Source organism: Stylophora pistillata, chromosome 1, assembly GCF_964205215.1.
Source record: "Stylophora pistillata chromosome 1, jaStyPist1.2, whole genome shotgun sequence".
NCBI lineage: Eukaryota > Metazoa > Cnidaria > Anthozoa > Scleractinia > Pocilloporidae > Stylophora > Stylophora pistillata.
In genome coordinates this window covers 33,483,285-33,507,839 of record NC_142519.1, presented here as the reverse complement: position 1 = coordinate 33,507,839, position 24,555 = coordinate 33,483,285, and the positions used below count along the sequence as shown (strand labels likewise).

At 38.3% G+C, this 24,555-nt stretch overlaps 1 protein-coding gene across 3 annotated transcripts; it reads left to right on the top strand.

The window, feature by feature from the left end:
* On the top strand, positions 1–24,526 carry LOC111323742 (PAN2-PAN3 deadenylation complex catalytic subunit PAN2). Of its 3 annotated transcripts, none has more exons than XM_088752824.1 (32): positions 62–224; positions 1,862–2,028; positions 2,732–2,852; positions 3,184–3,258; positions 3,658–3,776; positions 3,898–3,970; positions 4,523–4,591; positions 5,323–5,467; positions 6,101–6,183; positions 7,144–7,217; positions 7,936–7,986; positions 8,504–8,600; positions 8,688–8,766; positions 9,281–9,346; positions 9,447–9,541; positions 9,931–10,059; positions 10,486–10,635; positions 10,805–10,860; positions 11,158–11,303; positions 11,810–11,916; positions 12,890–12,988; positions 13,595–13,728; positions 17,705–17,807; positions 19,350–19,487; positions 19,674–19,733; positions 20,180–20,270; positions 20,346–20,500; positions 21,052–21,137; positions 21,822–21,879; positions 22,341–22,520; positions 22,806–22,899; positions 24,234–24,526. In XM_088752824.1, the coding sequence occupies exons 1-32, from the start codon at positions 87–89 to the stop codon at positions 24,404–24,406; spliced, it is 3,411 nt and encodes a 1,136-aa protein (XP_088608950.1). In that variant the 5' UTR covers positions 62–86; the 3' UTR covers positions 24,407–24,526. The 3 variants fall into 3 exon arrangements, 2 of the variants coding, with proteins under 2 accessions (XP_088608950.1, XP_022782908.2); XM_022927173.2 differs by having other exon boundaries at positions 63–224; positions 6,101–6,250; positions 7,040–7,217; XR_015998583.1 differs by lacking the exons at positions 19,674–19,733; positions 20,180–20,270; positions 20,346–20,500; ... (3 more) ...; positions 22,806–22,899; positions 24,234–24,526 and adding an exon at positions 18,672–18,910 and having other exon boundaries at positions 1–224; positions 6,101–6,250; positions 7,040–7,217; positions 19,350–19,488.
* Positions 24,527–24,555: the final 29 nt, after the last annotated feature.

Here is a 24,555-nt window from a genome sequence, read left to right as displayed (position 1 = left end):
ATCGATTTACATCGATTTACATGATTTACACCACAACTTACCTGCACATGCAGAATAGCCGCTGGCCATTTGTTGGTGTGATTGAGATGGACCTCAGCCACGGCGGAGTTCGAGAGGAGTATCAAGAAATTCGCAGTGTTTTTAACAATGGAAGAGACCATTCTGGTATCACATCCGTGCTCTTTGATTCTGTTGAAGAACTGGTTTGGACAGGGAATCAGTCAGTAAGGAAACCTACTCTAATGATTTATGGTCTCACTTGTATTTAGGTAATTGGTAACTCATATCAACTAAGTTGAAATAGTAAATTGGCCACCGTAACGAATAAAAAAGCGTTACGGAGGCCAATTTAGTATTTCAACTTAGTTGATATAACCAATTACCTTGTTACCCCCACCGACGCAGCACCACAGTTTCTTAAGAAACTTTCAGCCTTTATTCACTTGTATTTACAATACCTGAAAGAAGGGCTAGTGCCTGTTTTTGTTTTTTTGTTTTTTTGTTTTTTTTGTAAGGCTGGATGAGTGATTTTGGCACATCCTTTGAATATTTCTTAAATCAATTTCCTCACGTTATTTCACATATCGTTGCGAGGTCAAAACAAGATATTTCTCCAGATTTTATCAGCTTTTTAAAAATACAAACTTTGTGATGATGGACCTGATTGTCCCAGACAGGGCTCGACACTAACTTTTCAACTTACTAGCCAAGTGGCTAGGGACATCTTAGATGTTTTTAGATGTTACGACAATTTCAGTCTGTTTACTAGCCAAACTGGCTAGTGGAAATTGAAAACCACTAGCCAAAACTGAATTTCTACTGGTCTGTGGCTAGTGGGCTACCATTAGTGTTGAGCCCTGCCACAGGCAGCCCAGGCTCTATCACAGGCTCTTACACAGTGGATTATTATAGAGTTTGTATAGTGGTTCAGTTGGACTTGCTTTTGAGCTCCACAAATTCAAAGTTGTGTGAAATAATCAAAGAAATAATGTCTTACCTTCATACAGAGTAGTCTGTTCTGTTCTTGCCACGATTTGAGGCTGTTTTGCTGTGTTTCAGCTTAATGTCCTAGCACTACCAAATAAAAAAGGGAAGGTAGGAAAGCTCTCTCACACATGCTTGCCAAAATTGCTTGAAAAACACACTTAAATACTTTCCCTTGAATCAAAACTTGGCAGCACGAAAGCCAAATAGTTGCCCTTCAAGTTCACCAAAACAAATCCCACAAAAAGTTGGGTTGTCGAGCAACCAACCCAGCAAATATCTCAAATTGACCGCCACTTCAACGCCATTAGAATGCGCGTCGGTCAAATCCTGTGCAGTCAAAAGTCCATTGCGGCGCGGTCAGCCTGGACACTAGCAAAATTAGGCCCAACAGGTAGCCCCACGATATGAATGATTAGTCAGAAATAAATACCAATCCACATGTGGAGGGAATATTTTGCTAAATGGCTTGCTATTTTGCTAAACATTGGCCACAGTTGGCAAGCGTGTGTGAGACAGAGCTTTCCTACCTTCCCCTTTATTTGGTAGTGCTAGGATGTTAAGCTGAAACACAGCAAAACAACCTCAAATCACGACAAGAACAGCAGAGACTACTCTGTATGAAGGTAAGACTTTATTTCTTTGATTATTTCACGCAACTTTAAATTTATGGAGCTCAAAAGCAAGTCCAACTGAACCACAATACAAACTCTATAATAATCCACTGTGAAAGAGCCTGTGACAAAGCCTGTGACAGAGCCTGGGCTGCCTATGGCCTGCTAGATATCCTGTAAGACTTGTTTTTAGTAATGTTGTTCAACCTAGCATAGCTCTTTCTTTTCAGTGTCATTACTTTAAAATCTTACTTTGCTTGAAGGGTTACTTGGCCTCTTATTTTGGACCAGAACTTCAGAAGTACACGTCATTCAAAGTTCACCATAGTGAAATCCGTCACATGACCATCCATGACCATGGAATACTGTCTCTCTCGAGTAACAAACTATGCTTCTCAGCTCGTTCTGGCCTCGGAATCTTTAACCTGAGGTGAGTAATAGTGATTGGCACCTTTATGATTGAAAATAAATGCATTAATGTGGACACATAAGATGAGCAAGACAGAATCAATGGCCCTGGCGTTTTGTGCTAATAGGAAACTACCAAGGAAATGTACTATAAATAAGTCAAACTCAACTGAATTGGCTGGTGGATCATAGATATATAGGAACTGCTCATTGAAATTATACAATTCTTAGTCCACAACTTGCTTTTATTTTCCCTTTTTGAAGTTGAGGCAAAGTTTTGAGAGCAGACTGATGAGGGTCTCTTAGATGTTTGCTAAAATATACAAGTGTTACTTCTGACTAACAGGACTTCTGCTTTTTTTCAAAACAGCGATGTTTAACACTGGTTAACAAGTAAAAATCCTTTGTTAAGTCCCTATTAAGGAACACAATCACTGCACATGAACAAGTTTATAGGCTTTATATATTGTTACACATTCAGGGCTCGACACTAACTTTTCAACTTTTACTAGCCAAGTGGCTAGTGACACCTTAGATGTTACGACAATTTCAGTTTGTTTACCAGCCAAACTGGCCAGTGGAAATCGAAAAATACTTGCCAAAACTGAATGTCTTCTAGTCTGTGGCTTAAGTGGGCTACCATTAGTGTCAAGCCCTGACATTCTTATTTTCTTTCAAGACTGATTCATTTTATTTTAATCTGAATATTTTTAAAAAATCTGCAGTGGCTCTGATCTGTCAGACATGCAGTGTATGTTTCAGAAAGATGAGACACATTTGTGGGTTGCTGGTCATCAGGGAGTGATGTTAGATGTTGACTTGAGAAAAGGAGGGATAAGTAAAACGGTAATTTGTAAAAACATGCTTTCATTCCTTAGACTCATAACTAGCTCCCCAGCAGCAGCATTTGCCTATGTATCCTACTATATTAACATCATCTTGTAGACTACAAAACAGGCCATCTATTTAATAAGGTAAAAACTTTTTAAAATATTTCAATGTAATGCAAATGCTAGGGGAGGGGGATTCCAACCACTCCTTCCCCTTCTACCACGGTGTGGGTATGAGTTTGCGTGTACTTCTGATGGCTTAACTTTGGTTGGTTGAAAGCATAAGTGTTATTACATTAAGTTTTTCCTTACCATACAATTCAGCGTGTTTCTCTTTGTTCTATTAGATTGAAGTTGATCCTGGCATTGTTGTGATGAAACAGTCTAATCGTTACCTCTGTTGTGGTGATACATCTGGCAAGGTTTGTAAACATTACTCTGGCAGTCACAAGGGATTTTATTCTTGAGGCAAATGTTGAAGAGTATTTGAAAAAGATTTTCTCATCAACATTCACCGTATGTTTTGGATAGTATTTGTTGATGAAAGTTATGCTTACTGAAATCTGAATTGTTTGTCTCCAACTTCTCTTGATGTGATGTCATTACCAAGTATGATTGTGGTATTAATAGACTAAGTGTAGTCATCATTAGGTTGAAGTTAATTTTTCTATACATGACCCTAAATGGCACAATTTTCTGCTATAATTGAAATCCACGTGCTTCACTATCATGTACAAACTGCTTGGGCATTTTGTTGATACTGGACATTTTGAATAAGAAATCAGGATTAAATATTTACACCTCTTGTCTTTGTTTAACAGGTGCGGCTTAGGGATCCATCCTCTCTGAAGTCTGAGCATGTGTTAGAGGCACATACTGGAACCCTGTCAGATTTTGATGTATCAGGAAATCTTCTTGTCACTTGTGGGTTCTGCTCTAGGTGTGATGCATGCTTTTTTTTCATATTCTTAACTTACTCTCAAATTGTTACCAGTACTCTAGGTTTTCATATTGTAAGGGAAAAATCTTATGATCATTTCTTCATTTTTTTTTCTTGGTAGAATGGGGCATTTAGCAATAGACAGATTTCTCATGGTGTATGATCTTAGAACACTGAGAGCTATTCCACTTCAGGTAAAATATTTGATATACTTTGAATACACTTGTAATGTTTTAAATGTTTAGCTTAGAAAATATCAGCTGAAGTTAGTTATTCCTTTTCAGTAATACCCTTATCTATAAAATTGCACAACAGGATTAAATGTTACCACTGGTGATGTGTTCAAACTGTTTCATTACGGTTACTTCAGGTAGTAATTAAGAGATGTGAGTAACTGCTAAGTTGAAATCTCCTCAAATGACTAGCAAAGCTAAAAGTACTCTCATTAAGAAGAAGATGATTTGCAATTAAGCATGTTTCCTGAGACAACATTGAACAGTAAAACTTTAGAGCAATGTTTTCAATTAGTGTAATCAGTTGCAGTTAACATGAAATGATCACTAAATATTTAGTTTCATCCATTCCCTCAACTGAGATACCAATGTGCACTTATGATAATCCTTTTCAATATCAGAACCTTGTCTTTCTCTTGCCTATTATAAGTTGTTACCAATTCAGATGTCACTGTGCAAGTTTGTATTATGTGATTAAATGTATATCATAATGGTGTTTATCTCACTGTTAAGGTTGCCATTGATCCATTGATGGTGAAATTTGTACCTGCATTCACCTCAAGAGTAGCAGTAGTTTCTCAGGTCAGTTCAATTTTTGGCTCAATTAAGGGTATCTACTTTAGTTTGGTACGTTTTGGAACAATACGTTTAGCTTAGAAACTGAGGCTTAGTGGTAAGGCTCTGAGAAGGAGACTTCTGCAGGGGTTATCTGGTGCACTCTGTTATGCACAATTGGAAAAAGGTTTACTACACTGTAAGTGCTTGACTGTGTGAAATAAATGTATCTGATTGTTTGTAATGGCCTAACGTAGTCTCTGAATATTTCGTTTTTTTAAAGTAATTGCCAAAAGAAATATGTAATCAAAATTCAAAAAGCAAAGCAAAAGGTACTATCATGATTGAAGAGCTTATTTTTGTGTTGAAATCCTCAATATTGTGTTTCTTAATAACACTGTCTATGAAATGTTTCAAATAAACACCAAATTAGTATTATGATGGTGAACTCTCTGAAGTTATTCCAAGAAGATATCTTTTACAGGCCATGTTCACCACAGAAAATTGTCACATATTAATTTAAAAATAAATAATGGTGCCAAACAAGCAAAACATGGCTTTGATTATAAAATCACTTTTTCTTCATTTAGCCTTTAAGTTTCTTTTTAATTAGTTTATGACTTGTCATTAATGTTTGTCACTTAACAGCACTCTCCTGCTTGATTATGTATCAGTTGCTAACAACATTTCAGTTATACCTTGCTTAGGTATATGAAATGGGTACTGACCTTTTATTTGTTTTCTGGATTTTATTTTAGAATGGCCAATTTCAGCTTCATGAACCAGGTGGTCTTGTAACACAGTCATCGATGATGGTGTACCATGTTAACACTCATGGCTCTTTATGCACCACTTTTGACATTTCTGCAACATGTCAGTCCATGGTATTTGGAGATGCAGGAGGTAGCTTGTGCATTTTAGACCCCATGGAAGGAATAAGTATTACATTGCTCCAAGCTGTCACTGTTCTAGTCACTACTGGCAACCCTGGGACAAATTTTGTTCACTAAATTTGCAATCAGGAGGTCACCAATTTGGCAGCCTTTGTGCAGCAGTCATGATACAAGTTGTAATATAATGACTGTATACAATGTAATTATGGTGTGAAGTCAATGTGAGAGGAACATTTTCATCAAATATTACTCATGCTCCATTGCTTTCTTCCATGAAAATTTGCCCTTTTCTGATTGCCCATTCCAAGTATTATGCCTGGAGATGATGCATTAATCTTCAAGAACCAATGCCAGCGATACTGCTAGCCCTAAAGACAGGGGTGTGATCAGCAGTTTAATACATCATTTTGAATTGAACAACATGTCTAGTAATTGGGGCAACCATTTCTTGATATTAAGTCACCAAATAGCCTTTTTGAAAGAGGTAGAGCTCCAGGAGCCCTGAATTAGTTTCATTAATCAGTTAGAGTGATATGTGGAGTATTTCTGAAATTGTAATCAGTGCTATTACAAGTTGTCCGCATGAGTGTGTTCTGAATTAAATGTCTTTTAACGATATAGTCCTTCTTTTCTTTATTTCCAGGAAATACACATCTTTGGGGGGACACTCAAGAAAAAGAAATTTTATTTAACATGTACTCGCAGGAAACAGAGTTCGCTACTCCTGTTAGTACAAGAGACCTGTGTCTGCTCATTTCTGGTTCACTATTAAAGTCCCTATTCACCCTCAGAGGTTTGTACATATTTCGATTCTTTGCATTATCAGGATTAATCTCCAAAAAATTTTTTTTTGATTGATTAAATATTTCCCGAGATATGCCACCTCAAAGTTCGCCCTTTGGCCATGCCCTTTTGATTTGGCTGGGCTGAGTTAATAGTGGTAACTAAAAGTCCCTCATGACATCATAGCAAGAATGTCTTTCGATCGACATGCCTACATTCACTTGAACATGCCTTTAGACGAATCTGGTGTATTTGAGCAACCAGCAACCACGCAACGAGTTGGCATTTTGACATCATTTTACAGCAATAGACACACGTTCTTATACAAGAAGTTAACGTTTGTTCTTGCTGTAATGTCACTCTGCCCAGTAATTCTCTCCTGGCCAAGTCAAAAAAGGCGTGGCCAAAAGAGTAACTTTGAGGCGGCATATCTCAGGAAATATTTAATCAATTGTAAACATTTTTTTGGAGATTAATCCTGATAATGCAAAGAATCGAAATATATATAAACCTCTGAGGGTGAATAGGGACTTTAAGACCTACTGTTGTTACCATAGAATGAGAAAACAAATATGTCAGTTTATTGAATATCTGCATTGTACTTAAAGCAATACTCTTTCAAATATCAACATGCTGTGTTTCTGCCATTGGTCTCTCACTCATTAACTAATTCCATCACACATCTTGGTGGACATATCATTTTACTTAAATCAATATGTTTGTCATATTTTGAGTTTTGCTTCACATTTTAATTTCTAACCAAAAGTAAATTTTGCAGTTTGTCTCAATTTTTCAACAGAACCACACATTCACCAAGATTGCAATCACCCAAAAAAGAAACAAGACTGTCAGTTGCTACTAGTTAATATTCTAACTCATACTATGGAGTTGTTTGTGTGGCAGATTCCTCATCTTCATCCTATGGCCATTGATGATTATTCTGTTCCACTCTCTACATTTCCTCTACCTATGCCAAAGTGAGTTGTTGTGTTTGTCGTAGTTTGAGATCTTTCTGGTTTTAAATTTTCATATGGGCACAATAATATTCTTTGAAGTAAATGAAATTGAAATTTCAACTAGTTTAACCACAGAATCACAATACATACATTACATCATATGTAGAATCACAATACATACAGTCATATGTAGAATCACAATACATACAGTCATATGTAGAATCACAATACATACAGTCATATGTAGAATCACAATACATACAGTCATATGTAGAATCACAATACATACAGTCATATGTAGAATCACAATACATACAGTCATATGTAGAATCACAATACATACAGTCATATGTAGAATCACAATACATACAGTCATGTAGAATCACAATACATACAGTCATATTTTAGAACTGGTGCACTTTGATGAACATCCGAGATAAATATTGAGATCTTGAATTTGTCACTGCAATGACCTCATTGAGAAATGAGCTCAATTTAAATTGTCAAACTGGCTCTTGAGACCTGATAAATGTGAAGGAATATGTTATTTAGTCGATAATAAAACATGGTGGTAGGTTCTACCATATTTAGCAAATGTTAGCCTCAGTAATCCACAACTGATTTTCTTACGTTATTTTCTGTAAAACTTATCTCTACTAAGGGGTTAGTACTGTTATTGAGAAGATACCAGGGTCTGCAAGTGTTACAGTATTTATGTGACAACATTTTGTCTCCACAGCGGGCCACTACTTTCTGACTGGCCAACAGAAAATATGGTGTTCGAAGACAGGTACTGGTTAAACCACCTATCTAGAATGCATTATCAGTTTTAGTGTCCATGATCTACGATCAGTGGGGGAAGGAATGTCCCATGGTGGCTTCTTCTCCCTGCTTTTGGGTGTGTAGGTGATATAAACTTGAATGATAAGAAATATGTGGCTGAGTTTTTAAGAAAAACTTACTAGCTGTGGTTGTATTGCCTTCAGTTCAAGCTAGACTCGTCCAGAATGCACTATTTTGCAATATTATGACAACCAAATTTGTCCCAGGCCTAACGTGGCTGGATCGCATTTGGCGTGAAGTTCTTGTGGGATTTTGCAACTTTCGAAAACCTCGGAGAGTTTTATGTTTAAAAATTCTATCTACTTATTTAAGCTGTAAACCCCATACTTTTTGAAATGAGACCATCAAAATGGTGGTGTATCAGTAGTGTGTCGACCGACGTGTTGGCAGACGGGTTGTTGGGATTGGATTTTTTAATTATTTTTACCAAAATGCAGAATGTCTATGTGTCCAATCCTTAACAGGCCTACTCCACCAATTGAACCCGAAATTCTCCGCACTATGGTTGTCAGGCACTTCATTGGTTATGCACCTAACCCCGGCAGCAGAAAACGAAACCAGGTATTTTCTACGCTAATTTGTATTTTACTGTATGATGGTGGTAATCTTTTTCTTATTTGTCAGTTTTGTCACGTCTTGTCATTCTAGGTAGCATATCCGCTGAAAGATTTATCAATGAATTCTCAAGAGGAAGAAAACAGTGTGCCAGATTCGCCCATGAACAGAGGTATTATCGGGATATCTGGAGGTCTCGCCCCATTGCAAGTTCTCCCTTATCACTTTTGCAAATTCATCCCCTGCAAGAAAAAACAAAGTTCGCCCCCAAAGTCTTTCAGTTCGTTTCTTACAGCATACGTTATTCTGTTGAAATCGTAAGATATTTCTATCAATTTGAAATTTCAAAGCGAAACCATGACAAAGTTCAATCAACCTGTGAATCACCAGCCGCGTTACTGACGCACGACTACTGCATGAGTGATGCAAGGGCGCTACATCACTCCGGTGTCTATCTTCCTGGTTTGGCGCTATTATGCTAATATTCGTAGCAAATTTCAAAAAATATTTTCATGATATGTGTCTGCGTGATAGAAATCTCCAGCTGATAATCTAATTTTTAAATAGTTATTATGGAAACTTCTCCTTAGATAAAAATGGACGACTTTAGAAACTCTCAGAGTAAAACGTGACTTTCCTGCCGTTATCATTTACACTCTTACAAACTACCTACTGATTGCATTCAGATGATGATCCTGGAAATGTTATACCAAAGCACTACAGAAGAGTAGAGATCAAATACTCAAAACTTGGTGAGTTACATGCCTCCTTTATATTGTTCTTTTTTTTTTTATGGTTTATATCCATCGTCGTTTGTTTCTATAGGCGTTCAAATGTAATCTTTGATTTCAGGCGTTGAAGACTTCGATTTCAAGCACTACAACAGGACATCATTTGCTGGTTTGGAGACGCACATTCCAAATGCTTACTGCAACGCCATGCTCCAGGTATAGAGTCTTGACCGACCTGCGAGAACAAACTCGTATCATTGAGGAAGAGAAATCTATAAGATAAAGAATATTAAGTGGATAACCCTAGAATTAACTAATAATGGAAGAGACTCACCTGAATTGCAAATGATGAGTAAAGCAAGTTTTTGAATAATACTTCATTAATACAGTTCCTTGGTGTTCATGTGCTTAATTCAGTCAGTTGTCAGTCAGAAACTTATTTAATCAGAAGTCTTCGAGAGCCACCGACGCCTCAGCGGTTTTCCTTTTAAGATTAATATAAGACTCATAAACTAGCATTTGATCATTGTGGAAGGTCCTAGGTTCTTGGCCTTGTTAGTCACTCAGACACTAAGTGCGTTATTTCTACTTTTTTTCTTCTTTAGCTCTTTTATTTTATCGAACCCCTTAGAGTTGGAATGCAAAACCATTTGTGCCATCGAGAATTCTGTATGGCGTGCGAACTTGGTTTCTTATTTCACATGCTGGACATGTCCTCTGGACAAACCTGCCAGGTGAGACAAGTCGTTTTTCTTTGCTTTATGTTCAACGGGCATTGTCATGGAGATAGGCTTGGCCAGTTCAAGCACGAGAAATATCACTTAAATTCTCAGTAGAAAGTCTCAGATGAGAGATCTCTGTGCCCTGAAACCATTTGAGGAAATAGAGCATTGTGCGGGAGATTGATACTTCGTAACCTGTTCGTATGTTGTGGCACTGCAACCATTTCAACACTGTTATCCCTTATGATGTGATGTCTGCCTGACAATGTTTTATTGAAAAAAAACCTCTGTATTTCTTTTTTTGGCCTAAAATTGCTAGTTTTTAGGTATCACTTTCCCGGAATTGTGAAAGAAGTTGTCTCTTTGTCTTTTCCTGCGTCATGAATATATATTCTAGCTGAGTTTAACGAAGCTGACTGTGTTCTTGTCGACTCGTAGGCCAACAACTTTCTCCGAGCTTTTCGTACCATTCCTGAGGCAGCAGCGTTGGGTTTAGTCATGAACGATGTTGATGAGTCCTTTGGAAATGCTAATTTTCCCCGCTTGATACAAAGCTGGTTTAGATTTGTTCTTCAACAGATGCATCAGGTAAGCGCATTGAAGTTCGTTTGCGGAACAAAGTCCGTTTACGTGGTCACGTGATAATGTTATATTCAACAAGCTTATCTAAATTCCTATTATAAAAGATTGAGATGAAATATGTAGAAATAATCTTTTACAAGTTAAGATTGGGTGTTTTTAATTCCCCTTCCAACAGGACACTCTTGAACCACGTAGTGTAACAGATGGAGAAAAGGACGATACACAAACTACGTGAGTACCAAATCACTGAACACATGAAATGTCTTGATAGCTTGTTTAAATCGTTGGAAACCCATTGGTTGACGGATGTGTCTTTACGGATTGTGCTTCGCAGTGTTTGAACACAAACAATGGAAACAAATGCACTTAATGGCTGTAGGATAATTTCTAGAACTTGGCTAGCATGAAATCGTCCACTTCAGTCTCTAACCCTTGTCTGACCCACTGCTGACAATTATTTGTATATTTTAATCAATATCTTCCTAAGCGTACGATTGATTTCCTTTCTGTTTTGCTATTATTATGTAGGACTGGCAAACCTCAACAGATGTCTTTAATCCAGCGACTGTTTGGATCAAATGTACAGCTACTTAGTCGCTGTCGCTGTGGCAAAGAGTCCAAAAGAGATTCCACCACATTGTTGTTTAACTTAGAATACCCAAAAATGTCTGACGGTAAGATGGCGCTGAGCTACATTTAAAGTCACTGTGTATTTTCGACTGAAATTGAAGACTAACCGCATTTGAGGGAAGCTCTGATGTTTGATGGCATGTGTTTCCCTTGGCTCTCCCTAATAGAAAGCCTGCACGACAGAATCAACGATGTCAGCCTCAACGTGGTTCTGCTCTATTTCTCATAAATTATTACACAATAAGCTGTGTTACTCTATCTTATTGACATTCGACGGGTTCTGGATTATTTCCCTATATTTTTGATGAAAATTAATCGTGATACGTTTTGTATTTTCAGTGTTTAGATCTGCTTCAGTTTTACTACCCCTGTTTTATGTCTTAGTCTATTTGATTACCTTGACTGCTTGTCAATTTTCTTTTGTTTTTTTTTTTTGTGATTTTAATCTTAAGTCTGAATTTGATTTTATCCTAAACATAATCGTGATTTTAAAATTTTGATTTAATTGTTAGAAGACGAAGTAACAATGTTCCTTTTATCGTATGTCCAGAGAAGCAACAATCTCCTGTGAGCTTCGAGTCAGTGATATCGTCAAGTTTGAGCCGAGAACAGAGTATGCAGGCTTGGTGTGATCAGTGCTCGAGATACCAACCTACAGTAGGTTTTACACACTTACTTGTATAGTTTATTGTGTAAAGGAATGCAGTTGTCCAGAAGTGTAAACTTTAAGCAAGTGGAACCATTATGTTGCTTGATGTCGTGATCAGCATTGTATAATATACCTTCATACATTTACAGTTGTGGTGCATTTTGTGATCATATTTTGTATCAGATACAATAAAATATATGAAGTTCATATATTTTGAACTGCGGTATTAGATACATATGATGCACGATCCTCGCAGTAGATAGCGCTATTTAAGCAATAGCGAAAATCAGACCTGAAAAAAAAAAAAAAAAATCAGGCCTGTACGGGATTCGAACCACTGACCTCTGCGATACTAGTGCAGCGCTCTACCAATTGAGCTAACAAGCCAACTAGGAGCAGGCCGTTAAGTTGACTCGTAATAAACCCGTGAAAGTGATAAATCAGATACAATAAAATATATGAAGTTCATATATTTTGAACTGCGGTATTACATACATATGTACAGTACAGGCCTGATTTTTTTTCAGGTCTGATTTTCGCTATTGCTTAAATAGCGCTATCTCCTGCGAGGATCGTGCATCATTTGTATCTAATACCGCAGTTCAAAATATATGAACTTCATATATTTTATTGTATCTGATTTATCACTTTCACGGGTTTATTACGAATCAACTTAACGGCCTGCTCCCAGTTGGCTTGTTAGCTCAATTGGTAGAGCGCTGCACTAGTATCGCAGAGGTCAGTGGTTCGAATCCCGTACAGGCCTGATTTTTTTCAGGTCTGATTTTCGCTATTGCTTAAATAGCGCTATCTACTGCGAGGATCGTGCATCACATGCATATTTTGTATCTCGACACTTTTGGTAGATGAAGATAACGTGCAGTGTGGATGCATTTAAATCAGCTTTTAAACTAAAATGTACTCTTCGAAGTAATACATGGGAAATGTTTCCTCGTTTCTAACTTTCTTTCCTCGATGAAGGTTCAAATTCGCAAAGTTAAGAATCTGCCGGACATCTTGGCACTAAACTGCGGTATGGAACATGCCAAAGAAGTTGAATTTTGGAAAATACAGCAGCAGGTAAGTGCAATTGAACCTAAATACAGCAGCAGGTAAGTGCAATTGAACCTAAATACAGCAGCAGGTAAGTGCAATTGAACCTAAAGTAAGCGACAACCTGGTTAGGCCTTAAGGAGTCTGAACCTAAAGGACATTGGACATTGGACGCCTAGTCGTTTTACAGCCACAACACCGTAATGCAGAAATTAATCCGCAACTTCAAAACGCGTTTTGATAATGAGGCATTTGAAGTCATTCGTGGATGAGTTTTGAGTCGCTCGTAAGAAAGAATTTAATCATTGTTTTAGGTCTGTAAGACCTTTACTAACCCGACAACTAACCCCCGATGTTGAAGTTGAATAATGCGAGTTGGTCATCTACACTGCATTATCGCTGACGAGAAGATCCTTTTACAAAGATTCACAAAAAATTGTCATAGCAAAGAGGAGATGGTGATTGTTCCTTTACGTGAGTTGATCACCAGAGAGAGTTCCCTGTGAACACAAACATCCACAATGAAATCAAATGAGTTGAATTCCTGTATCTGCAAATATGAATGAAATCCTTTGCACAATATGTGACTTCAAAATCGCATTAAAGCATTACAATAAAAACCTTTTCTCCCAGTTGCTAGATCCACCAAAAACTGAAGAGAAGCCCATTGCCCTTCCATCTTCCGCCCGTGCTTGTCGTTATGGCAACGCGTGCTCCAGATCTGACTGCAAGTTTAGACACGATAAAGACGTTGCATCGGAAGGCGGGTATGTGTAGTGGGCGGATATAAAATCTTGCAATAAAACGTAGCAATTTGTAGGATGATAAATTATGAGTTGTCAGAAACCACCGACGAATGACGGGATAGCGAAGTGAAAGGTACATAAAACAGGAAGTTTTCCAAATTGTCCCCTTTCCTTAATTGTGGGCTTGTTAATATTATTTACGACCGCTATCAATCCTCCAAAGTCAATAGAAAACTTTGTGTCGCCCAATAACTCTGAATCTCAGACTTTCTCATTTGGTTGTTGAAATTTTGCTATTGCGAAACGAAAGCGAATGTTGTTTCAGCAAGAACTCTATTGACCGAAATGGTTTGTTTTAATCGAAATTCAGCCTATTTTGTTACACCCTTTAGAGAGCATTCTTCTAAACGGCGCATGGATCTCGCATATTTTACTGACCGGAACGTCTTTAAAAGGAACGTACGGTCTAGAAAAAGTTTATCTCAATTAGAAGACTTTTTCCTCAGGAGTTCGAAAATAACTGCCATTTTGTCTAGTTTTCTTTTTATTAGCGACAAGAGCGCTTCGAAGTTGCCCATTTTTACAACTTTCGTGGTTAGAAAAACGCCATCTTGGATATTACGTCATTGTGACGTAGAAATAGTCAAACTTAGTTCGGCACTTTGTCCTTGTTGACAAGTTTGACCTTTTGTGACAACAGTTTCTAATACTCCCAATAGTTGAAATGAAGTGAACTGTCCTGTTGTTGAATGTCAAAATACATACTAAAATTCAAAAGGAAAAGGTGTAAGCCTCTACAAGCTACCGGAAAGTGAAATATTAAAGAAAAGTTAGCCGGCAAAAATGATCCGCGACGACGGCTTGCCGAACCCTATAAAACCTCAGAACTTCCAGAACGAAGACTTCCAGCGAGACATACAGGCATGTAAGTTTTCCTTGTTGACCTTCGCTTCGAACTGAAAGCTATGCTTACCTTTTCCATATTCAACACAGCTCTCAGTTATTTATTCTACGAGTTTTTCAAACCATTTTATTGTAAGCGAATTAATTGAAACTCGTAATGGTGGTACACCGTATGTGGTAAATTTTCAGTCGCCACCCTTGACCAAAGCCGATTTACAACATCATGCACTTTTCCAAACGGTGTACAAATATATCTTGTCTTTCCTAAGTCTGTTATGAGTCCATCGAGTAAATTTTCTTTACCCCAACAGTCACATTCTCCTGCGGAGAAAAAAACTACATGACATTTAATACATCGCTAGCAAATTATCAAGACAAACACGTTTGCGACTAATACAAATAATCCTTCGTCAGGCAGGCGCCCATATTTTACTACATCATATCGATTGGACACGATAAAAATAACATGAAAATATTTTTGTCTTCGAACCAACTACTTGACGTAATTATGCAGTGCTTATACTTTAAAAAGAAATCGAAAGTTTCATTTTAGCTTCAATTATATTGAAGTAATTTCTAATGTAAACACTGTATGACAAAGGCGATTTTCCGGCGCGCGTCGAAAATAACCACAGGTGACCCAAGCTCTGTCACAGGCTCTTTCACAGTGAATAATTAAAGAGTTTGTTTAGTGGTTTAGTTGGACTTGCTTTTGAGCTCCGTAAATGTAAAGTTGTGTGAAATAATCAAAGAAATAAAGTCTTACCTTCGTAGAGAGTAGTCTGTGTTGTTCTCCTCGTGATTTGAGGCCGTTTTGATGTGTTTTGGCTTGACACCCTAAATTACCGTGCATAAAATACGGGAAGGTCGGAAACTTCTGTTGACACATGCTCGCCAAAATCGCTCGAAAACAACACTTAATACTTTCCCTCGAATCAAAACTCGGCAGCACGAAAGCCAAATAGTTGCCCTTTAAGTTCACCGAAAAAATCCCACAAAAGTCGGTTTGTCGAGCAACCAAACCAGCGAGAATTTCAAATTAACGGCCGTTCGGAATTCTTCTAATGCGTGGAAAGAACTTCTTGTGCAGCTGAGAGACCGTTAATGCGCGGTCAACCTGGACCCTAGTCGAATCTCCCTCAACGGGTCCTCCCCATAGTCTTCTAACACCAACTCTTCACTTATACTAAGGTACCCCGGGTAAACTCATCGACTTGACTAGATCGTCGATACTGTCCATCTTCACTGTTTTCAATGGATTTTTACAAATATCGTCGATACTGTCCATCTTCACTGTTTTCAATGGATTTTTACAAATATCGTCGATACTGTCCATCTTCACTGTTTTCAATGGATTTTTACAAATATCCTCTTACCCGGGGTACCTTAGTATGTGTGAAGAGTTGGTGTTAGAAGACTATGGGGAGGACCCGTTGAGAGAGATTTAACTAGGTTCCAGGTTGACTACGCATTAACGGTCTCTCAGCTGCACAAGAAGTTCCTTCCACGCATTAGAAGAATTCCGAACGGCCGTTAATTTGAAATTCTCGCCGGATTGGTTGCTCGACAAAACGACTTTTGTGGGATTTTTTCGGTGAACTTAAAGGGCAACTATTTGGCTTTCGTGCTGCCGAGTTTTGATACGAGGGAAAGTATTTAAGTGTTGTTTTCAAGCGACTTTGGCGAGCATGTGTCAACAGAAGTTTCCGACCTTCCCATATTTTATGCACGGTAATATTTAGGGCGTCAAGCTAAAACACATAAAAACGGCCTCAAATCGCGAGGAGAATAACACAGACTACTCTCTATGAAGGTAAGACTGTTTCTTTGATTATTTCACACAACTTTACATTTACGGAGCTCAAAAGCAAGTCCAACTAAACCACTAAACAAGCTTTTTAATTGTTCACTGTGAAAGAGCCTGTGACAGAGCTTGGGCCACCTGTGAAATAACAAAGCTCCACTTCTCACAAATCGCGACATTTCAAACATTTTAGAACGAAAAATACTACGTTGAAGCTAATTCTAAGCAATAAAGATGAAAAAAAAAACTTTGCAAATTAAAGGTCAATGTTGAAACAAACAAAATTTAATTCATAACAATTAATTTCTGCCTTTTGTCAGCGTTAATTTTGGCAGCTAAGTGTTTGTAATCAATTTTGTCAGTGTTAACGCATACGAAGAATGATCTTCAAGTCTATCATTTCTAACTTGTTGCGTACCAACTGGGGCTGATCTTAGTTCCAAATGGCTCGAGTTCCGTTATACACCGAAGCTGGGTTCCTGTAACTGCAAAAATATATAGTTCGTCTCATTCCGAGGTAGCAGTGTAAAATGAATCCGTAGCGGGCACTGCGGTCTTCTTTAGCAAAGTAACTCACTCCACAGCTAGGATTTGTTTGAGGAAAAAACCTTTGCCTTTCCTTTCGAATTGAGTCGGTGTCCTAGTACATTTAATTCGTAGGAGGGATAGATTCTCGTTTTCCGTAGGGTTCTCTTGACAGTTTCCGCAAGAGAACCACTCGCGATTTCCAAGATGAGAGCGACTGAGCGGATCGACGTTTCTTCTTGAAATTCATTTTCTTGACTTTTTCTCTGTCTTTCTCCCCAACAGAAGTATCTCCTTCTCCTGAAGACGAACCATGTTTCGTTTGAAACATAAATGGATGTACTACATCCTCTCGCTAGATTAAAATCCAAGTCGAGAATTCAGTAGTTGGCGCCCCCATCGCTGCACTTTTCCTTGTTTACATCCACTTCAGCAAGGGATATAATTTAGCATGTTTGACTATTGCTACGTCATAACAAAGATGGCGGATTTCAATTTTAAAATGCCGATTTTTGGAACGTAATTGTTCGCAACTAAAACGCTTTTAGCTTAAATGAATAACCAGTTAGGACAACTCAAGCAAGGAAATTTTGATCCAAGTAAACTTTTTCTAGACCGTACTTTCCCTTTAAACTGCACGGTGTCACTCTTTAGTGGGGCTCAAAACGGTTCAGTTCCAGCCGGGCGAAGAAGTAAACTTTTGGTATTCTTTACAAGTTCACTGATTTTTCTGTTCTACGAGTGATTAAGTTTATTTTTCACCAGACGGGTGGAGGTTCCTGATGACGAAAACCTACATGGTTGGGTTCCACTCTCGATAATGATATCGCTTGACTCCGGTAAAATGCAAGTGACCAAGATTGACGAGGTACATCTATTTCTAAGCTGTCAAATGAACTGGGGACACTTCGTGGTGTTATTGTTTATTTTACTCTAAGAAAACAAGAGAACAATCTTACAGTATCTTATATTTCTTTTCACAAATAATAACAAATCAATCCTCTGCAAAACGCCAAGCAATTTTGTGTCTTCTGTTACTCTCAATGCTTGATGATAGAAACCAAACCTTTGTCAAACAAAATGCAACTCAGGGAAAGGTTTACCGGCGTAGGTTAACAATTCTTTTAGACAAACTCTCCTCTCCATCTTCTGCACTAACATTAGAGTTTCTGATGCGGGTGTTGTAATCCGATTTGTTTGATGAATTTTTCCAGAAGCTTCGTTAAATGGCAGTTTGCGATAGGAATTTCTCTTAAATAAGGGGTCCACAAAGTCAGTGAAAAAATGCCATGATATCAAATGAACTCCATGTTGCTGTGCAATATTAATATGTTCAGCAAGAGATCATGGGAGAAGAGGCGCACCTGAGTTTGTCACTGATGTTCACACCATATTTTGACGCTCTGATCTATTTAACAATTATTCCACTCGCGCTTGTTGGATATGAGATGATAGATAGCCAACTCGGCGCTACGCGCCTCGTTGGCTATAATCATCTCATATCCAACAAGCGCGAGTGGAATAATTGTTTTATTAAAAAACGTTAAATTAAATTATTAAATTTTATTAAATTTTACTAAAATTTTAGCTCCTTTTTAATTTTAAGCTGACACGTACGCTTGCCATATTTGTAGATTATGTTATATTGGCTGATATACCATAATGGCTAAGCCAATAAAAAGTCTTGAATTGCATTATCCAATGGTCAAGTTTTTAATAATTCTGGTTATAGTTCACCACTAAATTTTCTCCGGATCTTATTGGTTTAAATCCATCACGTGACGCGATAGTGTTCATCCGTGGAGAGACACTGTCAGCCCATGGTGCCCGCCCGCGGAAAATACCCGAATGGATAGTGCCCGTCCGCGGAAAATACCTGGATTATAGTACTCATCCGTGAAAAGTTTTGAATAGTTTGACGGCCGCGAAGTTAGGCAGATCGGAAAAACAGTGACTTTTCAATTCTGACAGGTATAACGTATTATTTAGCCAATGTACGGTTGCGAATTATTGACATTTGTGACAAGCTGTAGGCGCGGAAGAAAATTTAGTGGTGAACAATAAAAACAATAGAGTGTTTATGTCTCGGAACTATTGGTCTGATAGTTGCCCCTTGGAAATTTGATGTTCTTAAAACTAGCATATTTGTTTTAAGAGCATCAAATTTCCGCGGGGCAACTATCAGCCGATACTTCCTCGACAGAAACACTCTATTGTTTAAATAGAACCACGTGATAGCAAATCTGTTTGTTTTAAATAATAAGGAAGCATAAAAGAAAAAAAGTTGCTAGTTGTGACGTCATCTCTGTCAAGAACCAATCATGTAAGTAAGAACCAATCAAATGTGTTTACCCCTCAGCTTATTCTAAAATTTTCTTTCTTTCTTTTGGTTAAATTATTACTTTTTTAGAATCAGAAAGTAAGATGTTCGGAAAATGAGGTCGTGTACGACCTGTTGGCGACCGTTGGCCATGTGCAGGACTTCAAATCGGGTGGAAACTTGCTGGCTCACATTCATGTTGGTAACACCTACCACAGCCGCAAAGAGGTGTGGGCGACTCTCAACTGTCCCTAGTTGTTCGTGTCATATGATTGTAGTGATTAATCATTTTTCACATTTAGACTGAGACATTTCGTGCTGCCTCTTGTTAAAAAAGACTTTTTTTCTGCATAAAATCCAAAGAAGTTTTTGAAGAACCAGCACCAAATCCAAATGCTTTTTTTTTTTTTTCAGGGCGTAACATGCAGTCAGTGGTACCTATTTAATGATTTCGCCATCACTCCCATATCACCAGTAAGCTGCAATCTTTTGGTTTAATTCTATCGATGACAAACAATATATTTTATATGATTACGATTCCAAGAATACATCGTACAGACAGGGTCATCTGCGGAAAATAACACATACGCAGATACGTCGCTTATTCCTTTGATGAACGTATTCTGATAAGCGAGCAGTGCATTGTCTTACGAGACGAAAAACGCAGAGCGACACGTCGTTGCGACACGTCATTGGGCAAGTCTCAGCGACAATTCCTTTCATGTGAAAATCTTTTCCTTTATCAAGAATTTTTGTTGCTGCAACAATGAACGGAGTGATCATGAGTGAGACCATGAATGAGAGCAACTTGTTTTGGAAGCAATACACACATAACAGTTTGTCGTGGAGACCAGCTAAAGCGACTTTCACTTTCTGTGTGGAAGTCTCAATGAAATGACCTGGTATTTTTATCTCTGCAGAATGATGCAGTTCATTTTTCGTTAGACTGGAAGTTACCATGCGCTGTTGTTTTTACAAGGAGAGACATAAATGGTCGTCATGAAACCACAAGTTAGTAGTAGTTATGATTTAGTTTGTTTGATGTGATTCACTTCAACTCATTTTTATTTTCCTTTGTCACAATAGTCCGTCAAAGAATCGATGACAGTGTTTTGTACCAAGATGTGTCCCTTGTCAGAAGAGGCAGCGTATCCCGAGAGTTCACCCCTCTGGGGCCTGATGAGCTGCCGAAAGAGGGAGATCTTGTGGGGTTAGACGCAGAATTTGTCACACTGAATCAGGTGCAAACCATTCTCAATGTTTTTTCGAAACAGCTCTCTTGAAGTCTTGAACTGCTCGTTGTCTTTGAGGAACTTGAAATTTTCTTTACATTGTTCAATAGCAATTGAACGATCATTTTGAAGTTATTTGTTTCGTTATATATTTTGTTTATTTTTTTTTTCTAAATCTCAGCGGCCGGGATGTTCGGAAGCCGATTGACACCGATCGTATGTTAACTGCTTTTAATAAACCTACCCGATATCACGGCAAATAAATATTGATTAATAGTGTTCCAAAATTGCTAATAGTGTTCCAAACAATCCAGATTGAAATTTTTGGATCCCAAGTGTGACTAATCTACGCTTGTTGTCATGGTCCTTAACTTTTAAAGATAGTGGGGAAATTCTACCGCGGTTAAAAAACTAAAATATGTACAATTCCTTGCGTGTACTAGCATTAAAAATACAGTGAGGTCGGGATTGATCGAATCTTATTTTTCCTGGGGGGGGGGGGGTGTGCTATATACAGCTGCCTCAGCAGAACCTTATTTGCCAGCTTATTAATTTTTTAGGAGGAGGCAGAAATAAGAAGCGATGGCACTCGGTCAACCATAAAACCAAGTCAAATGAGTGTAGCACGTGTTACTGTCGTCCGAGGGTAAGAATGTTAGGAACGTAATGTTTTTTTACCTTCGCGTATATTCTCATTCTATTTAGTTAAAGAACAGCACTTTCATCCGACAACTAGAATCTCAAATATTACTTTGGTTTTTCCACACTAACATACACTGATTAGTAATGTGACATCCTCATAATAAAATTAAAAAAATAAACAGTTTTTAACGTGGAGAAACACTTAGCTAGAAGCTAGTTTAAAGGTTTTCCACCAAACAACTGAAACAAATAATTCAAATTGAAAATAACAGTATTAAGAATCTCAACTGGCCGAAGGCAAACCAGTTGGCTATATTACAAACATGGCCGAGGATTTGAAACTCGGGGCTACCGTGAAACAAATCCAAGTAGTGACCAGGGCGGGACTTGAACCCGGGAGCGGCGAATCGCAAGTCCGACACGCTGACCACTCGACCACGCTGCCTTCTCACATCGTAATAGTACATTACATAGTGTCAATTTAATTTACGACCCCGCCAAACAAAGATCCCCTCCCTCCGTTTCCCCCTCCCTCCGTTTCCCCCTCCCTCCTTCCTTCCCCCCCCCCCCCTTTTTAAGGAGTGTATATATCAACTGCACGGCGGCTAATCCCTATTGTGCATTTTAACGAAAACTGTTCGGTCTGTTTTATGTTGAAATTGTGTGTTACTCATATTTTTTTCTGCAGAGATGGACAATTGGCTGGTGTACCATTTATTGATGACTACATTTCAACCACAGAGCAGGTTAGTCTCATTTCTCCCTGATGGTAGGCTATTGAGCTCAAGCTACTGCCATTTAAACAGGAGGCTACTGCCATTTAAACAGGAGGCTTACTGGAGTAACAGTTGTCCAGATCTCATTTTCTTCCTGAAGCTTAGTAATTTGTAATTAGTGTTTCTTCCACGACACGACATGAATGGCGTGGCGTGACGTGACCCAAAATGCCTGCAGAGTGCGATTTAAGATCCATCCAGGCGTACTCCTTGATCTGTGGTCAGTATGTCTTCCACAGCATGTGACATGGCGAGTCACAAAGAGTGTGAAGAATGAGAATTGCAATCTGTGTTGTCGTCAGGCCATAAAAGTTGGGCGGTTTGTTGCGGTTCCTTGCGCCGTCTTAAAGGAGCTGAGATAATAGGAGGTTAAGGCAATACGCGTCTGCTTATAAAATGGACTATTGGTTGGTTCCATTTTTGTCTTTCAGGTTGTTGATTACTTAACCAAGTTTTCAGGTATAAAACCAGGGGACTTGGACGCAACAATGTCCTCCAAACATCTCACCACACTTAAAACAACCTATCGCAAGCTGAGGGCTTTAGTCGCAAGAAAAGTGAAGTTTGTTGGTCATGGCCTGAAGAAAGACTTCCGAGTCATAAACATATTGGTACGTAATGGGCATTTTGATTTGTTTCACGGTGCGACAAGGTCATGAACCATTTACCTTTATACAGCCATACTACTCAATTATTTTCTTTTATTGATTTTTTTTACTTCTATTTTCTTGCTTTTGGTTTGCTGATACATGTTGTCGTCATTGTTGCTGTTGTTATGTTGTTGCTGTTGTTGTGTTGATGCTGTCATTTCTCCGTTCGTCGTCATCTTTCCTTCTTTCAACGCTTTTTCATTGAGGTAAATTTGTGTTCTATAAACAAATTATTGTACTTTCTAGGTTCCAAAGGAGCAAGTATTTGACACTGTGGAACTCTTTCATCTGCCGCGTCAACGATTCATCTCCTTGCGATTTCTGGCCTGGTATTTTCTAGGTAGATCTAGGAATGCTTAATAACTTTGTTCCCTGATATCTTCTAATATTTAACGTATACGATCAACGGACTGACTTTGGTTTACCGATGGAGTGATGGTTTGATTGATTGATTGATTGATTAACTGATTGATTGACTGGTTGACTGATTGAAATATTTATATATTCGTTGATTGGTTGACCGTAGCACGGCGATTAATCATATTGTGCTTGGAAGCTATGCAACTGAGCTACAGAAATGAATAAAGGCTGATAGTTTCGAAAGAAACTGTTTGGGGCTGCGTCGGTGGGAGTAACGAAATAATTTGGATATATCAACAAAGTTGAAGTGGTAAATTGGCCACCGTAACGATTACAAAAGTCGACGTTTCGAGCGTTAGCCCTTCGTCGTAGCGAATAGGGGAATTGTGGGTTGTGTGTGCTCTTAAAGACAGAGAATTGAGCTACGTTATTGGTGGGAACATGGCAACGAGAAAAACAAGAATAAATTAGTAGAATGAAAAGCGTTCGCTGCTCCCTGTGAGATTTAGACTGCCGGTTTGAAAGATGAGCTTTTGTTCAAGATTTTTACGGCTTTCCGTGCTACCTAAGTGTAAGGAAAGATCGCAGATTGCCATACGTTACTTAGAATGATTAGGTAAATTAAAATGTCTAGCGACTGGTTTCGATGTGTCCTTGTCATTCCTTTCCACGTCTCAAAGGTGTTCTCGGAATCGGTCACCTAGTCTTCTGCCTGTTTCACCGATGTATATCTTTTTGCAATATGTGCAAGTTATGCATTGGCGGAGGTGCACGTGAAGTGATCGGTGATCTTAATGGATTGTTTAGGTCCCGATATTTTATCAGTGTTGTGAATGAAAGGACACGTTTTGCATCGTGCACGAGCGCATTTAAAAGTGCCTGGTTGGTCATTAGTCTGAAAAGAACTTCTGACCAAAAAATTGCCTATGTTTTGTCGCGTTTGAATGAAATGAGCGGAGGCTGCGAAAAGATAGTTCTTGTCTCTGGATCGTTTTGAAGTAATTTAAAGTTTTTTAAGAATGATGGATTTAATTGAGTGGTTGTGAGGGTGAAACGTGAGAGTGAATGGAATGCGGTCGGAATCTTCCTGAGCTACAGAAAACTCTGTGGTGAGTTAGGCCATTACTATCTTCATATGTGACACGTGTCCTTCATACTGTAAGCATTAGCATCTTTACCATGAGATCCTAGCTCATCATAGAGTTTTTAGTTGCTCAGTGGTAGAGCAACAGAGCGCGGGATCCCAAGGTCTGGGATTTGTAATTATATCTCTAATTTCTAATTGTCCCTAACATCTTATTTGTTTTACTACAGGGTTAACAATCCAGTCCGAAACTCATGATAGTACTGAAGACGCCAAAACAGCTTTACAACTTTATAGGAAATACGAAGAATTGTCTTCAAAAGGAGAGTTTAGAAAAGTTTTGAAACAGCTGTACGAAGATGGAAGAAAGTCTGGATGGAAAGTCGAAGAAAAAGATTTTTAATACCGCTTTTTAGCTTGGAGCAAGATCAGATGTTTTTTCCACTATCTATTAACGACGACATTCCGTATGGCTCGAAACAGTGTAGATATTGACAAGATATTAAATAATTTATCAAATGCATTAGTTCGCTTTCGTTTTCTTTGGGCGTT

Coding starts and splice junctions, on each gene's coding strand:
- LOC111323742 (XM_022927173.2), top strand. CDS start 87: ATGGACCTCAGCCACGGCGGAGTTCGAGAGGAGTATCAAGAAATTCGC. Junction 6,251..7,039: donor GTCCCTATTCACCCTCAGAG/GTTTGTACATAT, acceptor ATTTTTCAACAG/AACCACACATTCACCAAGAT. Junction 9,347..9,446: donor GATCAAATACTCAAAACTTG/GTGAGTTACATG, acceptor CTTTGATTTCAG/GCGTTGAAGACTTCGATTTC.